The following is a 25921-nucleotide window of genomic DNA, read 5'->3' as shown; positions in this document are numbered from 1 at the left end:
TAACACAACCATCTCTGGAGCCTTCCCTGCTTACATGGATCTGCTCAGCTGGACATCACCCGAATGGTTTAAGTTCAAGACATTCAAACTGTTGTCTGCCATATAGATTTTGCCTCCTTTAACAAACGGTGTCACTTGAGCTAACTCACACTGAAAAATTACTGCTTAACTATTTAGCTCATTGAAAACCTACACTACGTACACGGAAGGACTATGGTGTATGGCACTGGAGACTTTTATAAGTCTCCACTTATATAAATAAATATGTCTTTTATGGTCTTACTTGAAACACATATTTATAGGAAACTGCATTATGTATCTTATACGTTACGTGATGCTTATTTTTTCTACTGGGAAAGATGCCACCTGTCAATATCCTGCTAGAGCAACTGTGTGAGCTTCAAACTTGTCACTGTAAAATCCTCGGTCTCCTTCTCAGTGGTCTAAGTCTCAAGCCGAGGTTTTGCCTTCTGCCTGCAGCTCCTTCCCAGAACCAAACACAACACGAGCTCRCCACCCTGTCCCAACACGAGCCAGGCCCCAGCTTCTCATAGCTTCCACGCTGCTTATTCCCACGCATGGTGCACCAAACATCCTCACTTCTCTTAGTGCGCACGCCGGGCTATGAAGCCCCTGCCATATAGCAACTTGTCAGGTACAGGACAGGAGAGAGGAAAGGAGCTGCCAGAAGAAGTGTGTGCAAAAGGCCAAGGCAAAAGAACTGGCTGTCTGCAGGAGGGGATGAACAGCTTGTCACCGTCGCGGCGCAAGGCCTGCCACAGCCAAACCATATGTGCTCTTGCTTGTCTTTCTCTAGGGAAGGACAGTCCGTGTTTGCAATTAAGATCTTATGGCTAAACTGCCCATCTGGCTGAACATGTAGAGCAACATCAACTATTTTACTGTAATTTTAGTTCTTTGGCTCTGATCCTAGACTTAGAACCTAAATCTACGTTTAATTTGTATAGCGTGCGAGGTTGGCAAGCTGCAGCAAAGACAGCAACCACACAGTGACACACACTGACTGGTAATCGTGAACTTCTGGGTTTTCAATTCTAGCTGYGTCAAGACAGTTAGAAAAACTTAAAATACTATGTCTAAAAGCTACATTTCATTATATATTTATAYATAACTTATTGTTTTGGGGCTTTATGTGTGTGCGCACATGCAGGTGTGCTGTAAACCAATAGAGAATAATTTCATATATTGCCCTATCTTTCCAAGTGCATCATCTGTGATGCTAAACAGACTATTAGAAATACAGACTGAACTCCACTTCTGCCCCMTCTAGTGACTGGCTGAAATAGAAGCTGATTTCCTTCTAAAAGAAGTTACTGCACTCCTGGATCTCAACCATGTGTTCAGTCACACATRCCATAAAATACCTGAATGCACAAATACATATTCCAACAACATTTGGCACAATCAAAACAAAGAACTAGGCAGGGCTGCTAACAGTAAGATCTTAAATATTGCCAGTTTGCTTCCACATGCAGGGATTTGCAACACAGTAGCCCTGGCGGACCTGGATATCCAACCACACATGCTAAATCTGTAAAAACAATCAAAATGCATTCCCACCTTTACATCAGCCAAATGTGACCAAATTTCCTTTCTTGGACTTCACTGAATCTCCCATTTCCTCCTTAAACTTCACTCTTCTGTGTCCATTATCTGTTACAAGCACTCAGCTATAAAACCATTGGCACCTTCTTTTTTTCAGCCCTTGCCTCCCTGGTGCCTGACATAAAGAACAACAGACCAGCTTGTCCCACAGAGTTTTCCTGGAAGAATGATTATATTAAAACCAGAAGCTGAAAAATCTGTAAATCTAGCTAGTGTGCAAAATAAAGATGAGGAAAAGATCGTACTCACAGCAGCTGCAGAGACACGAGATCATCAAAAAGGCCCTGGGGAATCTCTGTGATCTTGTTTCCATAGAGCACTCTGAAAGACACGGGAAGACAAAATAAATCTTAAGTAACCGACCAGTCGAGTGTCCTCCCACCTCTCTGCAGTATCATCTTTATTGATCTTGTGCACCATGGCCAGGATCTGTGGGCATTTCATTTAACTACTGATCTCATTTTCTTTTCAGAGAGCACGTGGTATTAAATSAGTCGTTATGATTCAGGCTTCGTCTGCTGTTGGGAAGCATTTTTAATGTAGAAACTGGACATCATCCAAAAGCTGTATCTAAAATATTTTTCATTCTGTCGAGGATTTTTTCACCCTCTTTAGAAGTGCTTTAACTATTAAAAGACACATTGCCTGGTGCAAGAACCTAGAGTTCTTGCCCGRTGATACCAAATTTAAAAGCCAGAGAGCACAAGCCCATTGGAGATAAAAATTTCATATAACTGAACCTCTCAGGACCCAATAATTGGCATGAAATGAGACACAGGTATCAYTGGACAAACTATTACAGCTTCACCAGATGCTATTACAGCTTGAACCAGCTAATATAAACCAYGGCCTGGAAATAGCCATATATTTCAAAAACTCAAGAGTAATTTCCATATAGTTTAGTTATAAAACAGGTGAAGATTTAATAACACAGATAAGTGTCAGAAGTTTCCATTTATTCAGGCACAAACAAGGACAGATATCCATGGGTGACTTCTTTTATTATTTAAGGCAATGCACCTATATAGCATCATCAGAATCAGAAGTAAAAGGCAAACCAGATGAAGCYGCTGTTAAGGTTAGCAGTGTTACGTAGGGATGGGAGCTGAGTCTGAGGGGTCAGGATACCACCATTCCTGGAGRAAATTGCTGGGAGGAGGGAAGGCCTCTTGGCTCCTCTGAAAATTCTCCTCTAAGCATTTTAGAAGACTTGAAAATGGGAAAAACAACATTGGTGATTTCTGCGTTGGGCTGAACGCGAGGTGAATGGCTGCAGACCAGCCCGTGGCACAGCTGTGTGCTCAGGTTAATGAACTAGTTTCATTCCCCAAGTTTCTGCTGCAGAAGAGCAATGAATCGGGAGGCCGTGTGAGGTCTGCACGCTGGCTGGAATCCTAACGTGCTCTGTCTTTCAACATTTCAAATAATCTGCCCAGTTGAGCATATTGAAAAACAAACACTTAGCAAACCGGCCCATTTASAGCCTCCCCCGGCCTCCCCAGAGCGCGCTCGTCTTGGGTGATTCTTAGCAGTTGTTGAGGCAGAACTGCCAAAGCTCCCACATCGCCTCATTTTGGAGGCTAAATAAAGCCATGCTAAATAAAACAGCACCACTAAGACATGACCAGCTAAATGTGAGACTTCATTCTCCATGTTTTGTGTAGCACAGCAGAAGCTGGACTGCTACCCAATAAGCTAATGCTCACTTAGCACTACATTTGCTCTAGAGAAATGTAACACAAATTCTATTCTAGTTTCTCTTGCTGAGTCAGGAGATTGGCTTCTAGTGCGTTGGTATGATTAGTGGGTTTTGTAATAAATACTTATTCCACTATATTTTCCTAACATTTCTGTATTTCAGCTGCAAAAGATGCACATCAGTGAGTCTGCTTTCCTCAGAGCCAGTGCGCCGAGCAAATTTCCTTCAATAAACACAATTTTTTTATTTTATCCACACCTACACAGAAATAATGGGTGGACTTTGAAAGGTCTGGAGGTTGCATTTAGGTAAGAGCTTCAAAACCAGAGACAAGTCTCAAGTCACGGGGATTTCACAGAGCTTTAGGACAACATTCAAAGGGGCAGCTCACAGGCTCCTTTGAGCTCACCAAGTGGCTGATGTGCAAGTCTGTAGCAGGAAGCAAGAGCAAAGCACTTGCAAATAAAATATTCATAGAATGGTAAAATATGAAGTTAATGCCTGCAGGGTTGAGCATCCTTCCCTTTCAGCTCCCACGCAGGACAGCATTTCTTTAGCTAGTGAATTAAGCTGCAGAAGTCCACGTGTGAGGACAGACTAAGGCCTGCCTTGCTCTGGGCAAGTTCCAGGATAATCGATGCTCATCAGCACCACARTATTTAAGAAAGAGATGAGAAGTGAAGCTTCATAAATGTTTGAGGAAAGAATTTGAACATTTCCCCCCTCTGGACGAGGAGTGATTCCAGCTCTGCAGCTGTAGCCACTCACCTAAAAGGAAATCTCAGCAAAGCCTCAACCTTTACACCTAGCACAGTTGTTAGCTTATGGTACTACCGAATGCAAATGCCAATCTATGACTGTGCTTAGAGCAATTTATCATTTACTTTCTTAAGAGTAGGAAGGCTACAATGCAGAGTTCCACTGAATCTGCAACCTTGGATGATTGTATGCACCTATCACTTTAAACAAAATAAAGCTCTTTAAAATCGCTTCTAACACAACACAAAGCTTCCATTTCTAGAAGCCACGGAAAGAAAATAAGCATTTCCAAACCTAATTGGGCTGACGTGCATGTGGCACATTAACATTCAAACAAATTAGCAGCTAAACAAAAGTCAGGATGAGAGCTCAGGCACTGATCTCTAATTCATATTCATGTTCAGCACCAGACAGAGCCAAATTAGCGGCCGCCTCTGTGTGCCGGCCGGGCCAGYCGAGTCGCCCAGCCCTCCAAAAGCAGCACAGAGGAGCTGGGAGAYACACGTGGCACTGCCTCTTACTCCCTGTTTCCTTCTTCTTTAACAGGAAGCATGGGAACTTCTGCTCTCCTCCCAGCTATTATGTCTAAGAGTAAAATGCTCCCCTCTCCAATGCTTCAACTGATGGAGAGAATTTTTAGGAGATCTTTTTTCTCTGTGACAAAAGAATTGCAAACCTCCCCATCGACTGCATGTCACTTTGCAAAGACTGCATGTCTCTTTGCAAAGCTGGAAACCAGTTTTGTGTGGAGAAAACGGTCAGAAACACATGGATCAACTCCACTTCAGAGGCCGCTTCCCAAGCAGGCAGCAGCAGGGCCTGGGCGCACACACTTCTCCCTGAGCCTCTGCAGTCTCTGACCATGACATGTTCAGGAACCTCCTGAAGAATTTCAAGGAATTTGCACAAATATAGGGTGTTCCACGTGCACCCAACCTTGCCAAACCTTCCCTAAGCGTCCCAGCAAGAACTGTGGTGTTCTCTCTCCTTTACAGCAYATGCAAAGGTAGCTGCACCTGAGCCACTTGGTTAAGTCGGATCCGGAACACTAAYGCTTTTCCCTGGAAGCTGATTCGGAGCTCTTTTGGGTCTGAAAGTCTTGCACTGAATCCCTCGCTCTCAACCATGTGTTTTCCAGCTATCCATTCCTTTATTTTGGCTTGATGGAACATTCTTACTGAAGTGTCAAATTCTGACTTGATGCAATGGTTTTTTCAGTCCGCAAAATGCTTTTAACTTTCCTTCAGACTGTGAAAACAATTCTTGTTAGGAAGAATTATATTTCCCAAGCTGAATACAATGGCACAGGCTCAATAAGAATTTAAGCTTGCAAAAGAGGAGGAATGGATTGGGGTAAAAACAGCCATAAATTTTTAATATCTGAAAGAAACTTCGACATATGATGTTTCTTCCTGCGCTATTCCATATTTCTTCCTACCAAGTTAGGCTAAATAAATCACAGCAAAACTCTCCAAAGCAATTTGTTACTTTAAAATAAGTTTGGCAGTTATTGCAGTAGACAGTGTTTTATTGCTCACTGCAAATCACCAGGGCTGACACCGCATCCCTCAGCAGGCAGGAGCGGAGGGCTCGGCGGCGCTGCCGTGCCGGAGCCACGCTCCTCGGAGCGCCTCCATCCTTCTCCATTTCAACTCGGGGTAGGAAGGAGGGGGAARCCCTCCCTCTCCCTGCTGCGGGGGAATTGCACAACTGAATTGCAATTCATTCATTCAGTTTAACTGAATTAACTGAATAAAACATCCTCTGGTAAGACACACACGACAAGCCTACTGACCCCCAAGAAAACCTATCTTTGACAGCATTAAGAGCAGCACCAGCGCTCATCTCATACAATCCCCTCACTGATACYCAACACTGATTTTCCCCGATGAAACCAACATTAATTTACTTTAGATGAGGCTGTTCCCACCTTGGTAGCGGCTTCATGGCAAGTTCTCCACAGCTCTGGCCTCCCACAGATGGGTCCAGGCAGAAGTGGGATCCTCCCACATGGATCCTTTGGTGCAGAACTCGCTTTGAAGCTGGGATTGTGCCCAAAATACACTCCAGATCCAAGCCCCCAGTGGCTAAATATAGCCAGGGAACTTTGGGCACTAAAGCAGAATTAAATCTGCTGCTGAACACACAGAGCCAGGGCGCAGGGGTGACTTAAAGGCACAACCATCGTGTGGCAGGATGGAGGCGAGAAGGAAAAGCCAGAAAAAATATTGGGATGAAGAACAAATGTTCTTAAAGGCAACAACCTCTCCACCTTCAATTGTGCTCACATGTAGAAAAATCAAAATTGTGACAYAAAACTAGCAGTGAAATGCTCTTCGCCGTATCTAGTTTTGTTGTAATTTCTTTTCTTTTAGGAAGAAAAGAGGAACAGATTTTCCTTAATCCACATGGTCTTCATACGCATAGGGAACAAAATACCACTGGGAAACGGCCTGGAAAAAGCTCTTATTTTTTAACTCTGTGAGTGGGGAATGGGGAGCCCCGGGGCCCCAGCAGGAACAAGTTCCCCTTTCTTCTGCTAAGTGCTGAGAAACCCCAAGGCAGAAATCGCTGATTTGAAGCATTTGGATTTTGGGCCTGTTTTGCTCCCCAAGGTATGAGATCTCTTGAAAAAATTTATAGATTTAAAATGAAAACTTATGACCTGTTAGCATATGGATCACTTAATGCTTTTAAAAGATTTACATTTTATACATTTGGTGGGATCTGCTGCTGTAATAAACATTCCTGTTTTGAAAACTGTAATACTCTGTACTTTCCTCYACCTCTACATAGGTGTAACAGCAATTCTGCCTGGAAACACTAATTTAAGGTGAATCCAGAAGAAAGGAGAGTAGTAACCTGCTAAATATAGGTCTCCATTAGCTGGCTAGGCTAAAAATATTGGCCCTCTTCCAGATAGGCACTTTCACACTCCTGGACCCACAGGGAGCCCTGCAGTTGCAGGCACTGAGGGAGCAAAGGGAGGAGTAGAAAATGGGAATTCCGCAGTGAAAAGCCAAGGAATTTAAGCAGTGCTCCAATTTTCATGGGAACAAAAAGCTTACTTTCATTTGTGCGTGACTATTTCTCCCTCCTTTCTTCCTAACTCAGCTAGCTGAAAAAAAACCCAGCTGTTTGGTGCACAAATTAAACCTCCACGGTGTCTCATTAAAACGCCTGCCACCGGTCCCACTTACACACAGGCAGGCAGAGCTCCTTGAGGGCTCCATGAAGGGATTGGGCCTCCGGCACCAAAGAACTGGGAAGATACTGGCAAGGAAAGCGTCTGGCTTCGCTGCTTCCTCCTTTGCGTTCCCTTCAGAGCTCCCTTGGAGCAGGGGCACTTCAAAGGAGCCRCCTTCCATTGTACTTAACTATCGCCTGCAGCTGGAGACTGCTAAAGCCACCAAGGGCCTGGGAAGCAGCTCTCAGCTGCAGGGAAAAGCCTCGCATGAGCTACCTGAGTGAGGAGCAACAGGAAACCCTTCCAGAGGGATGAAAAGCCCCCAGCTTTATCCAGCTGCAGCAGGCAAGAAACTGAGGCACCAACTAATGCTGAAGAAACGGCAGCTGTGCAGAGGCAGCTCCCTCCTTTAGTCCTTCCTTTGCTCTGTCTCACCTCTGGGAACCTGGGAGACTCACCTCTGTCTCTTGCCTCACCTCTGGAGTTGGGAAGCAAATCCCAAGGGAAGTGCCCTTCCTCTCCAGCTTGCTCCCAGTCAGGTTTGCCACCAGCAGAAAGCACTGCAGCATCAGCAGCAGTTTCATAACATGCCAAATGTGTGGTGTTCAGTAAATAGCAATCACCTATTGAATCGTTTCCAGATCGTGCTGAGGGATTTGACCATTTCCACAGCAGACTGAGTAAAACAGCTTGAGCTATTCAGCAAAGGCTACTAACMTTTTTTATATATATATATTTCTAGTGTTCTACCAGCTGGATTCAGGGCATAACAACAGGCCCATCTTTCTGCATGCTGCTGCCTCACAAGTTTACTGCAGCACGTGAGTTAAGCACTGAATAGCCTTCTAATATGAGCACTGCTCAACAAGTCTTTGGTATTATCTAACATGCACAGAATAAAATGATGGCAGCTTTTAAGAAAAAACCGCACTTAAATAAAACAGTCTTAAGCAAGTATTAATAAACATTTAAAAACTGTACTTAAACAGGTAAAATGTAGGTAAAAGCCCTTCCAGTTGAGCTTAACCTGTTCTCCCAATCTGGAGCTCTTTCCAACAGTCTTGCTTGTGGCTCATTTTCCATGTGCAGCTTCTGACCTTGTATTGCTCTCTTCTACCCATTACAAGCTTCTCCTTTTAGCACTGCTGAGAGTAGCTAGGGTGAAATGCAGCAATGTCTAAATCCAGCCTGGTGCCACAACAGTTTCTATGTTCCATACGAACAAAAGTAACGGCTGTCAAGAGACCCTACTTTCCTCTTAGCTTACTTCCAAAGTAATATTTTAATCCACTTACCAGCTTAATAAAGTAGTAATTACATCTAATAAATGTAAACCTCCTCATTAGAGTTCTTCCCCAAGTAGTTTGTGAGAAAAAAGGTGCAAGCCCAGTTCTGCACAGTACAGAATAAATAAATGGCATGGATGTAGGTGTCCTCAGCCCGGCTCTGCTTGCCCCCATCGAGTGGGGCCTGAGCTCTGTGATGGTTTCTGCACACTCTGATAAGCTGGGGCCTGGATTAGCCTGCAGCTGCACATGTACAACAGATAGAGAGAACGAACCAAAGCGAAGGCTTTGAAGAAGGGAGCAAGTAACCAACCTTCAGGGTGTTCATCCATAAAAGAACTTACTAGAGTTGTATAAACACTTCCTCCTTCTAGCCTTCGTGACCAATTTTTCATGCACAAMAGATTAGATGCTTCACACAAGCTGGCAATTACACACAGAAACATAACTTCTCCCAGRCAGCACATAATCATTTTTCTTTTTCTCACATGCAAGCTTTCCCCAAATACCCATTCAGTTCTCTATTCTACTTACAGTGAAATGAGAGATTTCAAGCCTTTGAATGCGTCAGGAGCAATGTCAGATATTTGATTCTTGCTGATGTCTCTGTAAAGAGAATTAGGAGGAATTAGAAGAATATTTATAAACGGGAATTTGGAATTTGAAAATGAGTATTATATCTCGAAGTAATTATTTGTATTATGGTAAGGTTTYGGAAGAGAATATTTTGTTAGACAAAACCAGAACTACAAGGTCATACTATAGAGGAATTACAAATAACATAAGGACACAGAGAAATGGAATAATCAAAAGGCATGGAGTAGGCAGCAGGACTATGTTTATCCAAGTTACAGAGGAAATCTTTTGGTAAATGAAACGTAGTATGATCAAGAGTTTTATCTTTATAAACACCAGAAACATGTAGTATAGTTAAATCACACAGAATTCCCAGCCAAACTCTCCAAAGCTCCTTAAGGATTAGTCTCAACTTACATGAACCAATATTATTTATTCTTAGGTTGATGTTTGAGGTATAACTTCTGTTGGATACCATTTTAATTAAACCCTCTGTTTTCAAATTTAGCTACATAGARGGGGGTTTTCTTCGCTTCTCTCGTAAGGCTCATGGAACAGCTGCTGTGGGACCTACTCATGTTTTCTATCAGTGGCCTCCCTACAAGGACATCATTCAGTAAAGCTTTGTGGTTCTTCAGCTCAGCTCACAGCAGCTGTAGTAACGACAGCGAAAATGCAAGTATTTATTTTCATATCTTTAGTGAAAGATGTTTAGAAGGTCTGTTAGTTTTTGCTGCTTTCTGTCTACTAATTCATATGCAAGCTCAAGTCTGACATGAAGATTGTGCTATCAGTGTATCGAGGACCATTTTAAAATCCATTACAGTGTCATGAAATCATGAGTTTGCTAACAGGGACAGGCATTTGAAAAGGGCCATTTAGCTCCGGACACAAATATTTCAGCACTGCTTCATGGGTTTGCCACGTTCTGATGTCTGCATCCTTTCTCTCCCCACGCCAGGATGCTAATAAGTGTGTAAGTAATGGTGCCTGAACTTGCATGAGTGCCGTGCTGGGCAATGACACTCCCCCTCTCCGTGCAGACGCACTACAATCAGCATTATAAGGTAATTAGGCACATTATTTCCTTTCCATTAGAGCCCGAGCTCCACTGCYGTTGGGCAAGGAGGCTCCATCTCCTTCAGACTGAGGCACAAGGATCCAATTATGCCCTCGTGCTTTTGTTCCCTCCCACGGTCTGCTGCCCGGTTAGACCATCCCGGTTTGCACCGAGACAAACGGACACAGGGCTYGGCAGCCTGCGTGACTAAGTGGCCGTGGGTCACACCAGGCTCTCTGCCGTGGGCCCTGCCAGAATCAAACAGCGGAACCAGCAGCAATCCAGCCACAAATGCACTAAATTCATCAGGATTCCAGCCAGGCAGGGAAACCACAAAGGATCTCCCCCTTCCCAAGGCTGTTTAACTCACCTTGCAGGGGCCCCGTGCTCTGTTACCRCGCACGGACACAAATTGGTTTTGACTTTGCGGCACGGGAGAGAGGATACCCCAGGAGGACACATGGCTGCATGGCAAAGACAGCCACTGAAATATCTTTACTGTACAAGGTTTTGAAACAAAACACATTTATTTTTAGCTGCAGCCAAACGCAAAGCTATTAATAACATTGCATGGATGTTCTCTGTGTTGACTAGCGTTATTAGAAACAGATTACTTGATTATCTCTAACATTTACAAAGGACTATTCTCCTTTGACAAGAGTACTCAGTGAAAATTCATGGCATATATGGTCTTGTTTTTAGAGGCTGCTAACAGAAGCAGCAGCACCACAGAGCTACTTGGAAATCTCAGCCTGTTTTCTGCTAAGACAAAGTAAAAGTAATTGGACAGTAACAAGCCCCATTACAAGCACCAGAGCTACAATCACCTCTTTGAAAGCGGCTTGATGTACCTGGCTCTCAGGCCTGTGCTACAAGGCAGTCTTTTAAGGGCCTCACAAATAAAGAAACAAATAAACAAACAAAGAAAAACACAAATAAACACAAATAAAACGCGAGGGAATGCCTGAAATCTTCCAGCTGCTAGGCTAGGAGTTACAGAACTACGGCACGAGCACAACTGGGGATATATAAATGAATTCAACATGCCTTGTCTGGGCTGGGTTGCTCCACACTATGGTGACAAGAGCTTCCAAGGCTTGGCTGACCAACCATATGCTAATGTTATCCCTTGAGTACTATCAAAATAGTAACAACAAAAATAATACAGTTCTTCATTTGTACCCTGGGTGAGACATCAATCCATGACACCAATAATCTCCATGCTACTGCACCACTGGTTGAAATTAAAGTGAAATTAAAGTGAATGAAAAAGCCAGAGGCTGCAGTGTCACYGAACATGTCTTGCTGCTCCCTACCAGGGAAAGAATGTATAAATCTCAACAGGTAATTTCCTAACTGAGTATATTCCTGTGAAGGCAACACCTTGCACTCTGCAAACATGATGTCAACAATCTCTTCCAGTAATGGAACAAATACCATAAATTCAACTTCATGCAACAAGAATAACAATGGATTCAAGGTCTCACTGTTCCCACCACCACCACCAAAGYCTCAAGAAGGATTCAGATCAAAAATAAACCAGGAAAACATTGTATTTGTTACGGGACCTTCTGCAGCATAACTATCTAGCCTGAGTTCTTCTACAAAACACTGCCACTTTAATCAAGCTTTGATACATAGGTCATCTGGCATAATAACTTATTAAATGTGACTTCAGATCTCCATGATTATGTTAGTAGTATTCCAGAAACCTGTTAAGCCACCTCACTGATGGAATTCTAGAGTAAACTTCTAATATTAATAATTTCACTTAAGAGGAACACTGGATTGAGCAGCTAGTCAAGTTAAAGAGCTTTTTTTGGTTCAGTCCCATAAAACTGGAGTTCACCAATCATAAAGACTGAAGGGACAGTAAAACACTGCCAAAATCTAAAATTAGTTATATCTCAGAAAGAACTGAAGTAGTGATTTTAATGAAAGAGTCACTGAAAAGGAATCCATCATTATTCACTGAAATTACTGTCTTGCTATCTAATACAGTACTTCTTTAAAAATACATACAGCTATATTGAAAGCGAGACAGARGAATAGAGTATCTATGAGATTGATGATTTGACCCGTTAAATATTAAGATCCATATTTACAGCTCTTCAGCTCTAGGAACTGCAGGACTTTGGGCTGGCRAACACTGTGATTTTACTCCTAAATCCAACGGCACAGCTTGGCTCATTCCAGTTTCCAAAAGCATTAGCTATCTGATGATCCAGGATCTTCTGCGAAATGAGCTGACACTTCCTTAATTCCAGTATTGTTCGCATCAGAAAACAACAGTAAAGGCRACTTTATTAGTAGTCTTTGCAATGAGCTACCAAGACTGAATTACTTCTCTCATTTCCACGACTTACCCAAAGGTGCATGTCTACCTTTTGATAGAATGGCAAAGCAAGAGAAATTAATTTTACCATTATCTGCTAGACAGGACTGCTGTCACAACATATATCACTTAAAAGTAAAAAATAGAAAGGAGGAAGAGYAGAGGATCTTCCCCTGCTCTGGTTCTTTGTAACCCAGGTTAGCTTGGGTTATCTGCATGTGAACACAAGTGATTTTTTATTCTAATCCAGAGAAGCAGCACAAGAACTRGTAAGAAAGAAACTGTCTAGGCATCTATTAGTTATTAAAACATGAAGGAAGCAAGTTCCAGCAGCTTGCTTTGTTTTCTTGTAAACAATCAGACAGCTTCAATACCAGGACATTGAATGCACTAGGAAAATCTGAGCTACTCTGCAGGGACTTGTACTCCTGCTGTAACTGCTGTCAACAGACTTGAAGGGGTGCAAACAGAAACCAGAATGAGAGAAAGAAACAAAACAGAACTAAAACCTTTTCTGTGGAGCTGGATTCAAAGGTAGATGGAGTAACAGCAATTAATTAGCTCATATTGTCCGCAGCAGAAAGTGAATCTGAGCATTAAGGATTTCATGCACTGCTAAACATCCTGGACCAAACCCCGCTGTGGCTTATGCTCTGAAGTGATTATTTGTGTAATCCCCACCGATTCCAACAGAGAAATTGCCAATACGTTTGTAAGAGAGAGAGGCTGAACTTGAGGTTAAAAGATTCAAGATTACTCTTGCATGTGAGTCTTCGTATTAAAACTTACATTCTCTTAAGTTTCTTGTACTGGGTAAAAGCTCCAGGAGGAATGACTTTGATGAGGTTTTGTTCCAAGCGTCTAAAAACAAACAAAGCAATATATGCATTAACTACACAACAGGAGGAGAGGAACAACATCACACATTATAACAATTTTTTAACAAATATGAAACTAGGTTTTATGTGAAACAGATTTTGGTTTTGAAAGCCACTAAACTGAGAAAATACTTTTAGAAATTAAATGGTCATTTACTACACCAAACTGTAAGGAACAACAGTCACAAACTATGGAATTTGCATATTTAAAGCTCATTAAGTGAATAATAATAATWAAAAAAATATACTGTATTAATGCTTAGTTGAATTTGAAGTAGAAAATAGAGATGTTTTCCCTGAGCGTCAGCTGTAAACAGAAGGCAGCTCTCTCTGCTGAAGGCTATGCTATGTTGTGGCATCTTAATAAGCAGATTAATAATAATGCCAGAAATCTTAATAAGCAGATTAATAATACTCCCGGAGTGACTTTGGTGCAATAACCTGTGGGAACAGGCTGAAGTTTTTTCCCTAAATGCACAAATTGCATTAACAATGTTCTTGTGAAACAAAGTGGAATCCACAGCAATACGAGTTCAGATTTTTCATGTCTTTTGGGGGCAAACCAAGCACAACAAAATGCAGAGCCAAGGACACTACTTGTTTAAGCAACAAGTAGTCAAGGTGTTTTAAAGTACGGTTGAGGCCTAAATCAAAATGCGCTTGTTTTCATTGCTGAGCTTGGTTTGGAAAGAATTGTCCTTCATAAACAAACATCCGTGCACCAATCAGCAACGTAAAATAGAAATATCTTTAAGATACAAAATATAGTAACCACTGAAATGCATTTGTACTTCTTTCACGTAAGTATTTTCAAGCCTTTGTCAGTATGTTCCTAAACTCCTGCTAAAGGGATTATCTTCTCCTCAAACGAACCCCAAATATTCATCTCTATCAGAGGTATCGAAGTGGACCCCTGTACAAGAAATTCACATGACCACAGCAGACAGCATCCCACAGCACGCTTAAAATTCAACGGAGAATTTGATTTTATGAGACTCTCATTTAGTAATTCACTGCTGCTTTTCCAAAATCGTCATAAAAAGAAGCAGTTCACATTGCAAAATTTCTGTTTAGAAATCGCATAGAGCTGAAACATAAAAACCTCAGAAGAGGGAGTGATGACATGAATCCCTCGAGCCATTTAGAGCTGCTGCAACAGGGCAGAGGGGTGAGAAAGAAATTAAACCAGAAATGGAGTTAGAATGAGAGGTCATGAGGGGTCAATCATGTTTTTTGAAAGATTTAGGAAGAATGGAAGGAAGATGCATGAGGTCCATGAGGCCTCCAAGCACTGCCTACCCCTGAGGCAATCTGTGCCTTTGGCAGGCAAAGGAAAAGCCCCCTTCCAAGCAAGGTATCTTGCCAACTCGGTTACACTCTAAGCCACCAKTTACTCCATGATTATTCTGATACTTGCACAGTCARCRTGCACAGTTGTTTTTGTTAGCCTATTTTCAAGCCTGTGATCAGGGTTAATTCTCTTGCTTGTTTAGCGATTTGAATCAGCAGCTGAAATTCCTCTTCCAATTTGTCTACATATAATGCACTCTATTTCTGGCAAGCCAGAATATTGATATTTGATTTACTGATATATTATTGATATTAGTATTTTTTGCTGTCATCCAGTCTCATCTCATAACAAAGTGTTAAAGCTGATGCTGGATTGGAAGCCTCTAGGAAACACCGGGTTTTGCCAGAGGAGGYGTTCAGGTTTTCAAGGTGATGAAGGCTTGGTTATAAACCACTGCTGTTCATGATTTAATAGAAAATGCTGCTCGTTTCAAATAAAGAGGAAAATAAAGTTTTTTCCTAGTCTTCTTTTTCTGCAGTAGTTGAAGGTTGATCTAAATTTCACAGCCACAGCTTCAGAGAGAATTATATTTATCTAGTTCATCTAGAGTATGGACCCTGGAAAACAGCATTTTTCACCCTGCGGGCCGGAAAGTGCTAACTTACACTACAGAACAACCACACAGAAACATCGTCGAGTTGATTTTTTGTGTGTCACAGGAATAAGCGGAAACTTAACTTCACAACACTAAGAACAAAAGACAGTCCCCAAACAGTAAAATCCCACTGAACGTACTGTCCTTCACATCTTGCATTTCTTACAACTCACTAAAATTCTCCCCAATGTTTTTCTGGTATTTCATATAATCTGTTTAAAAGATTCAACGGGTCAAACTTAGAAAACCGATGAAATAAATGGCCCGGTCCAAGGCTGCTGGGCCCTCACTGTGTTCGAGCACTGCCCGCTCTGCCGGGGCTCTTTGTTCAGAGCCTCGTTCAGAGGTTTCCACAACAATATCCAAGGACAGCAACAATTTTATTTCTCCTCTCCAATGTATTATCAGAGATYGCAAAGTCAGAGGGCCCAATGGATGCATTTTTCTTGCGGTAATGTGACAGCGTGCAGGGTAAAACCCTTCTCCTTCYCCCTCGTGCTCAAATGACTTTGCGGCACCGAGAGCGAAGCAGCAGCACCGCAGAGAAAAAAAAAAACCACGGCGAAATGACCCAGCTAAACATGACAAACGATGGCGCAGCACAAAACGAGCGCTGCAATTCCCACACGCATCCGTCTCCGCGCTCAGCGCTGGGCAAATCCTTTTGTCGCCTCCTCGGYCGGCGCCTCGGCTGCTCCTCGGCCCTTGGGAGAGCCCCGCGCCCTCCCCAGGGCTCCGGAGCCATCCGTCTGGCAGAGTGATGCCCACGCCGAGCGGTGCAGACAGCCCTTCTCATTTGGGCCCTAACTGTGCCGTTGCGGGAAGTGATGGATTTGCTCCTCGGGGCGCTAATGGGGCAGGTTGCCAGTGACTTTCCCACTTCTCGGCAGCTCGTGTGGGGTGTTTGGTCACGCCTGCCTACCCGTGCCATGGACATGGCTGGCGGGGCGAAGCCGCGAGCGAGGCCTCGCGCGGCCCGTTCGCACAGCCCTGCGGCCTCACGAGGGGCTCGCGGTCCCGTCCTGCCCGGCCTCCCTGCGCCGCCTCCCAGCCGCAGGGCTCTGACCAGGGACGACCCAGCGCCTGGGCACATGAGGAGAGGTGTCCACGTCCTCACCATCCCCTGCCCGCTGCTGCGGGTTAGCCCCTGGCCTGGGAGAGCTTCCACCTCAGCCGCAGGTTCCACTGCTGCCATAACCCCCCGAAACACACAGGGTTCTCCACAGCTTTCACACCGCTGCCCTTCACCACTGCGTTTGRAGGACTTCCAAATAAAATTACTAATACGTTTTATCAAGCACTCTCCTGAGCACCTCAGCCTCTCCACCTGCAGAGCTGGAGCGACTGAAGGGCCTGCCACAATCGGCCTGGGCTGAACACGAGCACCTCCCTCCCTCTCCCCAGGTTTGGGGCTCACATCCAGCTCCTGCTGTAGGTCCAGACACCACGGGTGGCTTCTCCCCCAGCTAAGGGCAGCGGCGGGAGGCAGATCCCCCTCAGGGTAGGGGGGACACGTGGTCCTATCCATAACAAGTCTTCTCCTCTCCTCCTAGCACTACGACGGGCTATTCTCCATGGGCTCAGCCCTTCTGTCTCATCAGCCAACTCGGAGCCTGGGGCCTTCTGCAAATTAATTTCAATTTTTGGTGAAAAAGGACATTGTTTAACAGATCATCGCATTCCTTGTCAGTAGTCCCAACCACTTGGTGACCCCTATTTTTAGTGCGCCTTTACAAGCACTGACAAGGAAAAAGACAAGAAGTAGGAAAATTGAAGAACTTTCTGGCAATTTGAGTGCTGCCACCTATAATATTTTGTGAACAAAACATGTTGTGCCATTGAAGAGAAACATTCCTCAAATCTGTCGGCCTTCACATAACGTTTCTTTTAAAAGACAAATAGATTAAACACATGTAAACCAAAAGCCCATTAGTTTTTTTTTTTTCATGCAGCACTAAATGTGATTAGTATATTTTATTTCTAAGTCACGATTTTACGCTCCATGTTTTATTTATTTCTCTGATTTCTTCTACACCATCATAATCCACTTTTGAGACATAGATGCTCATTATAAGATATAATCTCCTGATTTTGCTTAGCAAAAGAGAAGGTTTTGAGGGACACTGTTACTAGATAAAAAAGATACATGGCTTTTTGTTGAATTTCCTGGTSTGTGACGGGTGATACGTGGTTAACCAACGTGATTACTTGGCATAGCTCTGCTATTGCCCTTGCTGTCCATACAATTCATTTTTATTAACAGGGATAAATTTATGTTCCTGCTGAGCTGAAATGTCATCTCTGGGAAAACAAAACACCAAAAACTTAAAGCCTGGTAGGACTGCTGACTGCTGTACCGCTTGCCTGAGTAACATTMATCTGTGCATAATATCTTAGAAATGTCACAATTATAAAGAGGAAAGCACAAACTAAGAAATCTATAGAACCAACAGAACGAAAATAATTATAAATGTATAAAAGCTAGATTTATCAAAAGCAAAATATCTTCTTATGACTAGTAATGACATTAGTTGTGTTTAATTTTAAAAATAAAAGCAAATGCACAAAAATAAATCTTAATCTAACAGCAATAACTCTGCAGTAATTACTTGTTTGTAAAACTGTGGAATAGTATTTCTATTTTTATTAACCTATCTCAGTACAGAAAACATGTTTATTTTTGACATTTCCAATGGATTTATATTTTCTCTATTTACTCTGAATCTAAAATATTTCCTCTACTATTTTTGTGCTTTGCTCTCATTGAATAGAAGGTCTTATACATAAATTTGACCCAACAATAAAAACCGCTTTTGGAGTTTTTAGATGCCAAGGAGTCAATGCTAAAACTTGCCTTGTGAGATCCAGAAATAAGTAGTCAAATTTGACATGTGAAACTGTCCAGAGCCAATTTACAGCAGAAAATGAAAATCATATTATATGATTCAACTACAGGAGCCAAACTGATTCCCTCGCCAGAGAACTCGCCACCAGAGGCAATTATAGAACATTTATTAGTGTTCAAAAATACTGTGTTGGCTTAAGCTACAGTATTTACTGGAAGCCTGGGAAAAATACTATAATGTTCTTTTAGAAGGAAGAACAATATAAAAAGCAGAATTGTCTTTCCTCTGTCCCCAAAGTTCAGAGGCTTTATGTGCATACATTCCTGGAAAAAAAAAAAGAAAAAGGAGGAACACACCTGCCGTCCTAAACTGACCTCTCCAAAGACAAATATTAATGCACATGAAATAGTTACAGTGCAGTTAAATTGTAATTCATACAATAAAATTTTTATTAGAATAAATATATAGAACGATCTTTTTATGATAGCTTTTCTGGCTTTATTTTAATATAGAGCAAATTGATGTTGCATATGCTAGTTATTTACTTCTAGAGGAGGGCCTTAAGAGTATTTTGCAGTTGTGTAACAATCATGAAAGCTGCATCAAGATTCCCAACTTAAATCACAGCTCTCCTATAACACACACTCTGAAGACCAGAGAGGGCATTTTCTTCCCAGCAGAATCAGTGAAGCAACAAAGCAAAAAGCTCCTCTGTCGCTCTGTGACTCCATCTGCCATCCATCAACCCTGCCCAAGTCTACTCATGACAGCAATTCTCTTAAAATTAAATTTGTCAAAAAATCATTAAAGCTATAACGAGTAGAAAATTACATGTCAAAGGGATTCTCTAAGAGAAAAGCGAGTTTGTTTTCATTTTAAGAGAACCATGGAAAACCAGAAGTCAAGGTTTTTCCTTCACACCCCGTGAATGCTAGCATTTTTTTCCTATAGAAGTAGAAATTATGCATCAAACGCATGCATTTTCCAGACCTACAGAAGTCTTAGTCATCAGTAAATCTATCAGTAGTGAAGATGGGAAGTTAAAGCAAGACACAGAAGTAACTCCAGGCTGCCCTTACACCAACCTAGGTCTTGAAAGATGGGCTGCCATCCTATTTTACTCTTCTCTCTGCTGAGGAGCCAGGCTGGACTGTGGTTATTAGCTGAGCCGACACACGTGCCAAAGCAGGACTTTTCCTCCAGGGGCTGCCAGCCTCTTCCTCTCTCAGGAACAACTGCATCAGGTTTTATACTGAAGCTCCTCACTTCTGATTGAGATGGTTCCTATCCAGCATTACTCTGGCTTTATGCAGTTATATTTCCCTTAATCTCACAAGGGCAGACAGCAGCATCAAGGTTAGGTGAGAGTGATAAAGCAAGCTTGACATGGAAAAGCACAAGTTTCAGCTCCGAGAACACTTTGAACATCTAAGTATGCCTTTCAGATCCAGGCGTTAGACAGAGAGCCACAGGGGCAGGTTGCAGCTTACAAAGAGCAGTCACTCGGCCCCATGGCTGCTGTGTCCTGAGCATGAGACCACTAGTCTATCCATCACACCAAGCCTAGAGATGCTCATTACCATGGGGGGACCAGTCTGGGGATGACTTTTATATTGAACAAGCCCAGAGCAACCTCAAACAAACTGAATTTTTGAGGGCAGGTATGACAGAGCTTGGACAAAACCAAATCGCTCTCTTGGTTCAAGGCAGTGATGTAAGCATTCTTCCAAGAAAATACCGTAGCAGCATCTTCCATCTTTCCAGACACATTTTTTTTTTTTTCTACTGTGAGAATATTCCTTTCTCAGACTAGATGAGACAATGTGAAATACTCTGCCCTTGGCTTCAGGTTGATTGATTGCTCTTTTTGACTCTTACTTTTACAACATAAAGACCATTGCTTTACCAACAGGAAAAACCACGTGGGCAAAGCCACTGGCGAAGACTCATTCTGATAGGACTACTTACACCTCTTAATATGTACTCCATAAAAAATGAAATCCTCCCAGAATTAATTCCAACAGAAAGTGAGCAAAAGATGTTTTCATTAKGGTTAGCTCATATTACGCTCTGAACACACTGCTCACATATATCCTTCCCGCAGAACTATTCCCACTTGGAATTCCTGGGAATTGCAAAGGTTATGTGCAGGATTAGAGTGATTTAGGAGTTTTTTTCTGTGGGCAAAGAGTRAAACAAGTACTGCCTAAAATGCAACAAGTTTGATGCATCTAAATGCTAAACCATGTGCCAAGAGCTTTATTTGGCATTCCACAAAGCTAGGAGGTTTTTAACCTCTGGATTAAGAGAGTTCCCCAAATGTTACGTGTATCTTGACTGGCATCCTCACTATCTGACGCCAACCTCGGCACTTCTGCAGATCTCCAGAGTCCTGGCATGGAGCCACACACATCTCCCGGTCTCTGCAAGCGTTTTCAGTGCTACTAAACATAATTTTACTGTTCCTCTCCTAGCTTAGCACTAATTCACGAGTTAAGTCTGAACCAACCTCATCCTGTTTCTTATCATCAAGCCATCCTGGTCACATCTGACAAAGATATTTGTACCCTAAGTGACATAACTGAGAGCGGGATTAAATGTTTAATGCTCTTAGCATGCCACGAACAATTTATACTTTCAGAATAATTTACATCAACTCTCAGCAGCAGAAGAACATATAGCACATACAGCCACTTCCTGCATGTATAAAAATATGCTGGAAATCAGCACAACCAATACACCATGAACATCCCTGAATGCTCACTACAAAGTGAGCATTCACAACAGCCTGTGTACAAGTTGGTATTTCCTGAAAATATTCTCACATCCTCTAGATACTTTCCCAATAACATTATTTTTTCATTTTTTATCTACTAAAAAGAGATTCTTTTTATTTATCTATTAATAACCTACTATTGGCTGCTATAATGAGACAGCAATCAAAACAATTTTGAGATGAATCTTAAGTTGCAATTGACTTACAGGAGCAGTGGCATAGAGCAGCTCTCCAGCATCTTCATTGGCCAAACCCCTCACACGTTCCTGACACTCAAATATTAGATGACAGCGGGCCAGGCTACCCGAATAATTCATCTACATTTTGTCCCAGTGAATTCTGTGAGGTGGCAATATTTCTACAGCAGAGAACTACTACTGCTGTAGTTCACTGAATATTTCTGTAGTTTACTGTGAATATTTCTGCAGCAGCTACAGGAATAGCTGAATGAATAAAAGGGTTCTAGGAGGCGGTAGGAAGTGGCTGACCTCTGCATCGCAAACACCTGAATAGGAAAGGAATTGCTCCGCATTCCCTATGGACTAAACAAAAGCAATTTGGTTTCCTGTAATACTGTTTCATAACCATGGTAGTATTAAGTCATAAAAAACAGACGAGTACAACTGCTAAAGCCACACAAGACAAGCAMGTCTATAAAATCAGCATCTAGGCTCACCACACATACACACAAAGTCAGTAAAAGGTTTAAGAATTGGAAATACTGGAATGTGGGAGGCAGAAAACAGAGGTAAAATCAGCAGAGACAGTCCGTTCTGATGACAGACTTCACTTCATTGCACAAGCATCCTGCCTAGCCAATGTGAAATGTTCCCAGCTCTTGGAGAATTCATCAATGAAAAATGAAACAATCCTGTTGGACAAAACACACAGAAAAGRGTGCTGTGCATTTTCTATTCCTAGGCTTAAGACCTTAATTCCAGATTTGTTAGATGAAAATATGATTTGAACTAAACACGCCAAAATACTTAATCCTGTTTCAAGGTAGGGCAACGTCATACCATAATTCAATTCACATTAAAAGGACTAAAAATGGAGTGACACAGCAAAGCAGGCTGCATTACATTGGCACTTACATTTCCCAAATGTCCTCTGGTAGATTCGCTGGAATTTCCGTTAAGCTCCGTCCTCGACAGTCCACCACGTTGTTGCTGCAGGTGCAGGCAGAGGGGCAAGCGATGGAGCTGGCACTGCACGAGGGAGCTTCAGCCTGGGAACCTGCGGCGCAGCAGAAACACTGCACGTCAGCTCTGAAGAATGATCACCTGGGATTTTACCAATAAAATATGGAAGCCCCTGAATTTTCCWGATCCTTTTACTATATTAAGTAATAATTTATTTGGATTCAGTGAATATAATGTGCTATAAATCAATTGAAGAGAAAACGTATGGAAGATGATGGTGTTCTTACTCCACCACCGTCTCCACTCTATCATCATTTCTTTCCCTCATAGACACTTCTCCAGCYCCCTGTAATTTACTGTATCAGTTTATTTAAATCTAGCTTCAGAAAATATGTCCCAAAATCAAGCAGTATATCCACAGGTTGCCTTTCCAATGACTTTCATTACATAAACATCCACTGAGTATTTTTATGTACCGAGAGAAGGTATCAGCAAAGTCTTATGCTTTTGATATGAGATAACTTATTATGGTACAGAAACTGGAAATAAAGAGTTTTTTTTTTTTAGTACGATTAGATGATKRRKKRAARGRAWYCYWAAAAGAATTTACAAAAAAAAAGAGAGGGGAACTCAGCCCTTCAAGTCATTTATCAGCCCAGCAATCCCACTGAAAGGCAAGGTGCTACTTCCAGGGCAAGGGTCTAACGTAGCGACACTGCTCTATGTACAACTCATCTGATCCAAGTTCAGTTCACTGTCATTACGTTTCCCAGAATCAGCAAAGCAGGGATGCGTAATTACCAGGAAAACCATAGGCACAAGTCCTCAGAGACAGGGAAATGCCCTGGCTGGCAGGACCACCCTGGAGAGGCGCTTCTCTCCAGAGGTACCAAAGACATCTGCAGCAACCCCTGAATACATACACAGGTCCTCTGAAGAGGACCCTCTTCAGAGCTCTTCAGAGGCCCACACACCAACCTTGCTTGCAGAGAAAGCACCCAGCTAACGAGGCACTAATTAACACCCCATTTCGACCACCCAGCATGAAATGTGCTAGCACATTTTTGAGTGGAGAGATCGAAAACTATGTGAGAGTTTTCCTCATGCTGGCCACTCGGCTCCTTTTCGACCAAAAACTGAGCAGCTGAATGAAGACAAGTTGGAATCCTTTCATTCACCCTGAGCTTGGACCACCAGCCATTTACCTGCACATTTCTACCAGGAAACAGGAACTTCTATGTGAACAGACCACTGGCCTAAGGCTGGCTAGTGACGAAAAATGTTACCTTTTAGATAACCATGGAGATTCACAGAGATAAAATAAAGCAACCATTAAGTTTTTAGCTTTAATACAGACACAACTGAAATGAGATGAGAAAAACATCAGAGTTATTCATCAGAGAAATGATATGGAATCTAAATCTAAGCTTAGATTGAAGGAACAAAAGTAAAGCAAAAAATCAAAGCGAGGAGGCTGCCTCTTTGTGGACTGTTTTCCGTATAAAATCAATGACTGTATTTCTCCATTTCACTCTAAAATAACCTGGAAACAGAAGTATTTTTAAAAACCCAATTTCTTATGATAAGCCTGAATGCTCTGAACAGCCCAAAATATCAGCTGCTCCTGTTGCTGTAGAATGATACACTTGCTAGTCCTGAATGCAGCCCTTTATATTTGGTTTAATTCTTTCCTTTTGATGAGCAAAAGCAGATCTACGCTGTAAATCTCATGACATAAAATGCCTTTCTGCCTAAACGGATGGGCATTGTTAACAAATGGCTTTGCTTATGTTTTTCTTTTACAGAAGACGAAATACTTTATTACACACGAACACTCCGCACCCACTTAGTCCGCACTTCATCGGCTTTTAAATTAACAATCATCTGCTGAGCTAAAGATTTCTTTAATCATGCTATAAAAACAGAATTTGAAAATTGATTTGCATTAAACTGCAATTAAACGACGATGTATGCTTAGMTCCATGGCAGAGCTGTAGAATTAAAGCACTAAAAAAAATAAAAAGAGATTAATCAGATGCTTGTATAGCTGTGGAGAGATGCTAAAGAAATGACTGGTCAAGAAAACGAGCCCAAGTAGACTATGGAATTTGAAGTTTTGGCAATGAAAGTCGGGATATGGCTTTCATATGCATGCACAGGGAAAGAATATAGAGAGGCTCTAGGTCCTAAGGAAATACAAATTAAGTATATTTCACATCTAAAAATTAGTTTACCTTTTGCTGGCAGTACTTGTTGAAATGAAAAAGACCAATGAAAACCATAAAGACTACAGGTTTCTTTTTTYGTGTCCTTGAAAGGTGTCCTTATTGTTTGAAAGATACAGCAAAAAGTGGACCCAGGAAGGCAGCTGCATACACAGAGTCTCTCTTCTGAAGTTCTCCTTAACTATCTGCCATCTGATCAATTCAACTATTTTCTGTTATAGAGCAGCACTAGTTCACCACATTCATTATATTTTTATTTAATAGATAAAAATGATGAAGTCAAGTATGTTATTATTAAAAACACCACCAAAAATGTGGAGGGTAGGACAGGAAACAAAACTTACGAAATAAATGACATCTTTTATGCCTCTGCTGTGACAAACAGCAGCCTGTGTGATTAGAGCATTTAATATCTAGCAGGTTATTCACCTGCATTCACTAGTCTGCCTGGCTAGGGAGAGAAAGGAGAGCCTTAGGACCCAGCAGCTCACTGCAAAATTAAGTACTCTTTGCAAATGGGCATCTCATTGGCCTCTCGCCTTTCGAGAGCAGCACACAGACTGAAATTATGATTAGAATGGAATGGTTATGGAGTTTAAATGTCACAGGCGCTCAAAATAAATCTTGCAATGGCTAAATAAGCCAAATAATCTCATTTGCACTGGCACCCAATTATGGCCCACTAAGCAGTGTGCTTTGTTACCTCCTCACCTATGCGACTGCAACCCCTACAGCAACGCTTTTCTACCAGCAAAACGCTGGTTATTTGTCAAAAATATCGACCCATTTCAATACAAATCTGACAGGATGTATTTACGAGCTAAAAATCCGTGGTGACTTTACATCATTTTAAGCAAGGCAGACATGAAATTATTGATCAGCAAACAAAACAGCAYAAGTACTGCAGTTCTGTGGATATATTATGGCCTTCTGTGGTTAACTCAAATGACCCACTGGAACTTTTCACAAAGCAGGGACRAGGCACTGGCATCTGAAATCAATTCTGATTACACGAGCTGTAATACAGCCCGTACTAGATTCCCAGCAATACAACCTCACAAAGACACCTAAAMCAGATGTATTGCTCCCAACTAAGTGTTTGCATCCTAGTACTAAAATACCCCTGTGTGCTTATACTGCTATGGAGAGCTATGGGTAAACCAATCACAACTAACCACCCGCAAATTTAATGTTTGTTGTTGATGGTAAATATGCCACCAAGGGAGAAAAATCTGCACAAACGTGTTTGTTCTTCAGCAAATGGTGTATGAAGTTATTTCCATCTCTCATCGTTCAGCGTTTTTTCACTGAGTACAGCATCATGATTAGTGATTTGGACGCCTGATTGATGATGATGATCCTTACCATCAAGTTCATGGTATGCAAAACTGTGCTTGTCATGAATATTCAATACTCGAATCAAGCTCTCTGGTTTACTGAACGATCCCAAACAGTAAATTTGTTAAAAATTCACGGCATGTGAGCACGACTGTGCTGTAGGCACAGTCGAAACAAATTGGTTTACAAAYAAATATTTAGGAATAAATAGGAAATAACCAATTGCAGGAAAAGAAAAGCTC

At 42.0% G+C, this 25921-nt stretch overlaps 1 protein-coding gene across 1 annotated transcript in view; it reads right to left on the bottom strand.

The window, feature by feature from the left end:
* The window catches only part of SLIT3 (slit guidance ligand 3), a 337579-nt gene that overhangs the window by 110387 nt on the left and 201271 nt on the right, over positions 1-25921 (bottom strand). The window contains exons 9-12 of the mRNA XM_026035707.1: positions 22069-22210; positions 13318-13389; positions 9092-9163; positions 1876-1947 (exon numbers count right to left, since the gene is read on the bottom strand). Coding sequence (XP_025891492.1) covers positions 1876-1947; positions 9092-9163; positions 13318-13389; positions 22069-22210 — 358 coding nt within the window. The remainder of the gene's footprint in view (positions 1-1875; positions 1948-9091; positions 9164-13317; positions 13390-22068; positions 22211-25921) is intronic.

The sequence above is a fragment of the Nothoprocta perdicaria genome, unplaced genomic scaffold, assembly GCF_003342845.1.
Source record: "Nothoprocta perdicaria isolate Ctin4 unplaced genomic scaffold, notPer1 scaffold_165, whole genome shotgun sequence".
NCBI classification, from domain to species: Eukaryota; Metazoa; Chordata; class Aves; order Tinamiformes; family Tinamidae; genus Nothoprocta; species Nothoprocta perdicaria.
Note: the sequence above shows the minus strand (reverse complement) of the source record. Positions and strands in the feature narration are given on the sequence as shown.